We start from the raw sequence: 7,447 nt of genomic DNA, 5'->3' as shown, positions 1-7,447 counted from the left end.
TGCTCTCCTTTCTGTTATCACTGACACTGTTCTGGTAGTTGCTCTTTCAAGAAAGTATGGAAAACGTCTTGCTTCTTACACACTTGTAATGCTATGCTTAACCAGCGGTTGTTTTTTTGCTAGCACAAGCGAGTCGGCCTTAGCTCTCTTGCTTTTCTGGAGCTAATTATTCCACGAATGAGTGTTGATGACATTATTTTCCAGGTTTCTTGCCAAGCTCATTCTCTATGTATGCCATGTCTCTTTCATCCGGGTTATTTCTACTTGATAAATACACCATGTCAGTTACAATCGCAGCTGTAGGCGTAATCCTTGGCTGGCCATTCTCAATCTTAGCTTTCTTACCAGTCACATTCTACTCTCTAGCTAGAAGATTCAAACAAGCTTTTCTTGCCGGGGCCGCTATCTCTGTTGCTCTTCTTGTAAGTCATTATTGGTATTTTGTTTTGGTGGATGTACAAAGTATAGCCTATACCTGCGTAATTGGCACAAATAGAGTTATATATTTCACTTTAAGTTATTTCTTTCTTATTTTTTTTATCATGCTTATGCTTATACATGGGAGGTCTTTTCAGGTCTCGTCGGTTCTCGTTGATCATTACTACTACAGCGGATGGACATCCTCTCTGTTAAATCTGTTGATCTATAATGTTGCAGGAGGCGGTGAGAGCCATTTGTATGGAACTGAGGGGCCGCTATATTATCTGAGGAATGGATTTAACAATTCTAACTTTTGTTTTGTACTTGCATTGCTGTTTTTGGCAATGGTGCCGATTGCAAGGAAAAAGTATGCCCCCAACTTGCTGATTGTTGTCTCACCAGTTTATATTTGGTTGGCATTCATGTCTTTGCAGCCACACAAAGAAGAAAGGTTCGAATAATGTTACCTTTTATGATATCAGGAAACTTGTTATGTACTGTTCTATTATTGATTGAATTTGAGTATGTTCCTGCTAGTTGTATTTGCTTATCTCCGACGAAATCTACCACTTCCTAAATTTGCACAATTGTGCATTTGCAATAAAAAAATTTGAAATGCTGTTGATAGCTCAGTGCCTTGATATTTCCTTTATACTTTCTCCTCTATCCTACTTAAACAAAATCTGAGCTTCTTCTGATTACTAATATTTCCATATTTCTCACCATAATCATACACAACACGAACCTTGCATTGTCCTGCAACAAATTTTTTTTTTGGGTTATGTTTTTTCCTCATAATCATCAATGTCCAGTTTGTGTATTTCTGAGTGGCCAAGGGTCCGTTTGTAGTCTCAGATCGGAATGTTTTTATTTAGTGAGTCACTTTGGTATTTGGTGAGGTCACAGAATTAGATGCAATTGATAACTAGATATTTCCATTTATCATTGCAGGTTCCTTTATCCAATATATCCACTAATTTGTGTTGCTGCTTCGGCTGTCATTGAGAGCTTTCCTGATGTTTTCCGATTCGATTATGATTCCCAAGGAAATTCTCCGACGGTTATGGTGAGCTTATCCTATTTTTTATAAATTTTTCTGTTAATTATCTTTCTGAACCTCGCACGGTCACACTATTGTTTATTTGTACACGCAGACAGCAAAGATTCTTAGACCGGTGGTTCTTAGCCTTATATTATGTGCCTCCCATGCTCGTACGTTTTCAGTGATCAATGGTTATTCTGCGCCTATAGAGGTTTACAAGCTTTTAGAGGATCATGACGATGTAGGAACAGGTGAGACCAGTATCTTGCTGTTATGTTCTCTTAACTGATCTGAACCTTCTACAACTGTGTAGCTTAATAATGATAAGTAGCCAGCTTTTTCTTTTAGTGTTCATACACTTAATTTTTTTTTCCGAACGTGTTTTTCTTGTTGAGGTCTCAAATTGCATAAGGAGCTTACTGGGTTCTCTAGTTGATATTCAGGTCTGCAATTTTAGGAATCCATGTCTTTCTGAAAATTCTGGGCTTCCTTCTGAATTTCAGGTTCTATACTCTGCGTTGGAAATGAATGGCACCGTTTCCCATCATCGTTTTTTGTTCCTGATTATGTGGGAGAGGTTCGTTGGATTGATGATGGGTTCCGAGGACTTCTTCCCTTCCCCTTCAATTCTACCTTGGGTGGAACTGCAGCAGCGCCACCATATCTTAACAGTAAGAACAAAGCGTCTGACTTGCAATATGTAATCAATTACCATTCTCTAAACTAGTTTGCATAAAACTGAAATTGCTTTCATTGTAAATGACCAATCAATTTTATTACAGCTCCGGGATCTTGATCAATGTACATTCCTTGTTGAGCTGCAGCTTAGTCGGCCTTTCCCTTCTCGGGGAAGTGACTTATCAACTTGGGAGGTAAAATTGAGTCTGCATTTATACTCAGTTTCCTAAATGAATTGCTATATGCTGAATTAGTTTTCTTCTAAACTCAGGTGATTGGAGCGTTGCCTTACTTAGACAGAGAGCTCTCGCCTGCCAAGTACCGGTCCTTTTTCATCCCGTATCTGTGGCAGCACAAGAATATTTTTGGCATGTACAAGCTGCATAGAAGGGTACCGAAATGAAGGCAGATGGTACCGAAATGAAGGGAGATGGTTTAATGGATCACACCTTGGTTCTGACAGTGTTAGATTCTGAACCAGCATGACTTGTCTAAAGTGCTAACCCGCCTTCTCTTCGGAGGGAAAAAGAAAGAAAAGTAAAAGGAAGAACCCCTTTTTTGACGTAGTTTTAACTGTTTTGGTTGGTGTGACTTCCTCAAAGTTCTTACAGAAAAATGAGTGGTCGAGTTCAATGGTGCCTTGGATTGCGTGTATTTCTAACCGTTTGATGTGCATAAGCACCAAACTGAGAATTTGTAATTGATGGAAGACTACACTTCTCTCTCTTTTTTTTGCCCCATTCGGTATTTCTTTTTTTTTCATAAAACAACTGCTTCATTTTAAAGTTAAGCAATTATAAATTTTGGTAAAAATAAAATATCATGCTTATTTATAAAGTAATAGCTTTCATTAGCTTTTAAAAATAGTATGTAAGTCGCTTTTAAATCTGCTTTTTATAAAAAGTAGTTGAGCATTTAATGAATGTTTTTAATTCATGTTATACGTCTCATTAATTTTAAAAAATGACATCATCTATCCTCGTACATACATTTTACTCCAAAAGAACCAAGTGATCACCTATAACTACAATCACTAACCTTACATCATCGCCGTCATTCCCACCATAATCCTTGCCATCACCATCGTCGTCACAACCATCGTCATCACCACCACCACCACCACTATCACCGTTGCTGCCACTACGACCAAAACCACAACTGTCACCACTAGCACCATAATCACAACTACCATTACAACAACCATCATTGTTACTGCCACCACCACAATTGCCACCGCTGCCACCACAACCACCAATGTTGCTGCCACCACCTCTACCACCATTGTAACCTCTACAACCCAACCACCACAACCCACCATTGGCACCACCACCATACCCCTTACAATTGTTGCTGTTATCACTACCACTATTGCCCAGTCCCACCGACACCGCCATCGCCACCTATTATCTTCGCCACCACCTACGACTGCAACCACCAACATAACACCCATGCCGCCATCACCACCACAATCATTGCCACTGCCGCTACCACCACTGCTACGCTTACACCCTAACCACCACCACACCCCCACCATTGTCGCTGTCATTACCGCCACTACCCTCGACACCGCTGTCGTTACCACCTCCCCATTACTATTTCTAATTTTTGTCATTCCATACAATTATATAACTTTTTACATTAAATTTATCAAACGCTTTGCTTTCCAACTCACATCACACTTTTAAAAATACAGTTTATTAAATGCCCAATTGCTTTATTTTACAACTAATTATTTCTAAAGCACTGTTTATGTATATATATATATATATATATATATTTATGTGTGTGTGTGTGTGCAGGAAGCCTTTAAGGGAAGGGATCCCCTTTTTTTTTTTTTAAAGGGAACATCATCTTAACCGTTAGATTTGGCTTTAATGAAATCCTGTGGTTGAGATTCTGTGGCCTGTGATTTAATCTCAGCCAGAGAATTTCATTAAAGTCAAATCTAATGGTCAAGAGGGTGTCCCAATTTTTTTTTAAAAAAGGGGATCCCTTCCCTTAGATCACCTCCAATGGTGAGCTAAATGTTAAATTATCCTCCAAATTTTCCCTCCAAACCATCTCCAACCCATGCTAAAACATTGGGCTAAATGCCAAATGTTAAAGCTGGGCCAAATACCCCCCAGATTCCCCCCCACGCGAGTGGACTCGCTGGCCTTTGGGCCAGTCTCGGCCCGTTCATGCTCCAACACACCCCATGCGAAGCGCCTGTATTTCGTTCTCGACAGGGGTGGGCCCCGCTGACAGGGGTTTGTCGGCCACCCAACAGCTACATTTTCAATCTGACAGCTGATTTTCACGGACCATTGGTTGATCCAATGGTCCAGATTCAAATTTGATTTTTTAAAATATGTTATTCTAAAATACATTGAATCCAACAGCTGAGATCGAATATAATCAAATCTAACGGTAAAAAAAAAAAAATCTAACGGCCCAAATTTAAATCCAATTGCTAAAATAATTTTAGAAAATTATTTAACTTAAAATTCATCCAAAAAATCTATAAATACCTATGTATTTGTTCAAACATCCACACAAAACTCAAATTTCTCTTACAATTCTTCCAATTTATCTTTCTACCATTTGTTTCCATTTCCAAATTGTTCAACATGGCAAGAGAGCATAATAGAGGTTGTAATTGGACCTGTGAGGAAGATATTACTCTATGTTTGGCATGAGTTTCTATTAGCGAAGATGGTGCAGTTGGCACAAATCAAAATAAGAAGGTTTTGTGGGATAAAATCATTGCAAAGATTTGGTGATCAACAAATATTGAACATATGTTTATATAGAGGATGATTGATGAAAGTTAAACGGTTGGTGAAAGTTGAAAGTTTGGTGTTGAACGGTTGGTGAAATGAAAATTTGGTGAATTGAAAACATATTAATCCCAGACATTCCCCTATCAGTCTTTACGACTTCTCTTGCACGCCAAAGAGAAAATATCTCTCACCCGCCGAGTACGATACGGTAGGCGTATGCAAGTTACTTGGAAACTTCAAAATGATTATTTTAGGTGAATGTATGAAATTTCTTCATGATCCTTTCTGAAGAGTCAAGTTCAAAAGTCGACGAAAGACCACCACCTCTAATGGAAAGTCTTTGTAATAACTTTCTCCCTCGACCTCTATATATTCATTTTACACTTTCATTAGTTTTCACCACCTTCACAAGTTTTCCTTTCTATCCTCAAAGTTGTAGTTCATATCCTTCATATTTCTAAATATACACAAACACTTTGTCCTTACAAGATGTCTGAGACAAAGGCTCTTTTGCCTGCAATAGCCACTTTTGCAGCTTCAGCAATGCTTCTTAGAAGCATTGCCAACGACTTCATCCCTAACGAATTTCGAAACTTCTTCTTCTCCGGCCTCCACAGCATTTCGCGCCGTTTCTCTTCCCACATCACCATTGTCATAGAGGAGTTCCAAGGGATGTCCTTGAATGAAGTTTTTGACGCTGTTGAAGCCTATTTGGGGACGATAGAGATCGCTTCTCTTCAAAGAATCAAAGTGAGCAAGGTTACAAAGGAGAAGAAGCTAGCAGTCGCAGTGGATCGAGGGGAAGAAATAGTTGATGTTTTCGAAGACCGTGTTCAAGTAATGTGGAAATATGTTTGTACAAAGGTTGAATCTTCGCGTTCTTGCAATCCCGGCGATCTTAATGCATCCCTAAGATCAGAAATAAGATCGTACGAGCTAACATTCCACAAGAAACACAAGGAGACCGTGTTGAATTCTTACCTGCCATACATTTTAGAGAGATCAAAGGCGATCAAAGGAGAACGAAAGGTAGTAAAGCTCTGCACAAACGACCAGTATGACTGTTATGCGACACAAGAGGTCACTCTAAATCACCCCATGACCTTCGATATCCTTGCAATGGATGCGGAGCTTAAGAAAGCTTTGTTGGATGATTTGAACAACTTCAAAAACGGCAAGGAATTTTACAGAAGGATAGGAAAAGCTTGGAAACGTGGATACTTGTTGTATGGCCCTCCTGGCACAGGCAAGTCCAGCTTGATTGCAGCCATTGCTAACCACCTTAACTACGACATCTACGAGTTGGAGCTAACCGATGCTGGTTCCAATTCTGATTTGAAGAGAAGGTTGCTAGCCATGCCTGACAAATCTATTATCGTAATCGAAGACATTGATTGCACAATCAAGCTGCAAAATCGGGAATCTGAGGATGAATCGTGTAATACCAACAGAAATCAGGTCAGTTTTATAGTCACTTAAAGTTTTGATAAATCATACAAGTCAAATGCTTTGTTTCGGTACAAGTTGTAGATCAGGTTGATTTTTTCCTGAAAGGGTTGTCCGGACTCAATAGGATGACAACAAAAAACAGTGTCCGTTAACATATAAGTCCAGCAAGAAAACATTTCCGCTTGTAGAAATATCCGTGATCTTATTACTTATCATTTCATCAACAGGTGACACTCTCCGGACTCCTCAACCTCATTGATGGTCTTTGGTCATGTTGTACTGATGAACGCATTATAATTTTCACAACAAATCATAAAGACAAACTAGATCCTGCTCTAGTGAGACCCGGCCGAATGGACATGCACATTCACATGTCGTATTGCACCATTTCTGCATTCAAGCAGCTGGCATTCAATTACCATGGAGTTCGCAACGACCAACTCTTCGAGCAGATCGAAGGACTTATATTGGAGGTTGAAGTCACCCCAGCAGAAGTCGCAGGAGAACTAATGAGGAGCAGAGATGCTCAAATTTCGTTCCAACGCCTCATCGATTTCTTGCTGGAGAAGAAAACTCAACAAGATCACAAGGCTAAAACTAATGAGACCGGTACGAAAGAAGAGCACAACATGGAAGAGGAGCAGACTAGTTGAATTTAATGTAACCACTGTTTGAAGGGCAAGAGACCCTTAGTTTAGTCTTAAAAAAATTCCATGTACCCATCGAAGTCTTACAATTTCACTAATGAGTACTATATATATTCATTCTATGATATGGTCCAATCAACATACGACACATGATTCTAATTTTTTTAAAGTTCAAGAAAAATTAAATATATCTATTATTTTTTTAAACAATAGAAGTGAGCATACAGAATACTCACTAGTGGGCCATTTATTTGACACGTGTCAGTTACTTAGACATTTTTGTTAAATTTTATTATTATGAATAAAATTATCCAAAATAAATGAGAGTATTAGACAAACTTGGAAATTTGGCAAGTTTTGTGGGTTCGGAATGTTATGCGAGCGGCTAGAATTTCTGTTAGCATGAAAGACGCGTGTAAAATGAATAAATAGGAGACATGAAGTATTCT

The 7,447-nt window shown here is 38.9% G+C and overlaps 3 protein-coding genes across 6 annotated transcripts in view; 2 read left to right on the top strand and 1 right to left on the bottom strand.

Annotated features, from left to right (window-relative positions):
* LOC103932217 (dol-P-Man:Man(6)GlcNAc(2)-PP-Dol alpha-1,2-mannosyltransferase-like) overlaps positions 1-2,880 on the top strand; it is a 4,144-nt gene extending 1,264 nt beyond the window's left edge. The window contains exons 3-11 of one of the 4 annotated variants that reach the window (XM_048586657.1): positions 1-34; positions 130-229; positions 367-422; positions 576-871; positions 1,372-1,486; positions 1,575-1,713; positions 1,966-2,162; positions 2,245-2,334; positions 2,412-2,880. The exon at positions 1-34 is cut by the window's left edge and continues 32 nt beyond it. In XM_048586657.1, the coding sequence (XP_048442614.1) occupies positions 1-34; positions 130-229; positions 367-422; positions 576-871; positions 1,372-1,486; positions 1,575-1,713; positions 1,966-2,162; positions 2,245-2,334; positions 2,412-2,543 (1,159 nt within the window). In that variant the 3' untranslated portion in view covers positions 2,544-2,880. Of the gene's footprint in view, positions 423-575; positions 872-1,371; positions 1,487-1,574; positions 1,714-1,965; positions 2,163-2,244; positions 2,335-2,411 lie in introns of all 4 variants that reach the window. The other 3 variants (XM_048586656.1, XR_007259327.1, XM_009341773.3) reach the window with 3 other exon arrangements.
* A 252-nt stretch (positions 2,881-3,132) lies between these two features.
* On the bottom strand, positions 3,133-3,534 carry LOC125478480 (glycine-rich cell wall structural protein 1.0-like). The gene has a single exon (XM_048586662.1). The coding sequence runs from the start codon at positions 3,532-3,534 to the stop codon at positions 3,133-3,135; it is 402 nt and encodes a 133-aa protein (XP_048442619.1).
* Positions 3,535-5,334: 1,800 nt separating this feature from the next.
* Positions 5,335-7,004, top strand: LOC103932226 (AAA-ATPase At3g50940-like). The gene is made up of 2 exons (XM_009341785.3): positions 5,335-6,360; positions 6,579-7,004. The coding sequence occupies exons 1-2, from the start codon at positions 5,392-5,394 to the stop codon at positions 7,002-7,004; spliced, it is 1,395 nt and encodes a 464-aa protein (XP_009340060.1). The 5' UTR covers positions 5,335-5,391.
* The last annotated feature ends 443 nt before the right edge of the window (positions 7,005-7,447 follow it).

Source organism: the organism of the source record quoted next, unplaced genomic scaffold, assembly GCF_019419815.1.
Source record: "Pyrus x bretschneideri cultivar Hongxiangsu unplaced genomic scaffold, Pyrus_bretschneideri_v1 Contig25, whole genome shotgun sequence".
Taxonomy (NCBI): Eukaryota; Viridiplantae; Streptophyta; class Magnoliopsida; order Rosales; family Rosaceae; genus Pyrus; species Pyrus x bretschneideri.
This window is presented reverse-complemented; position numbering and strand designations above follow the sequence as displayed.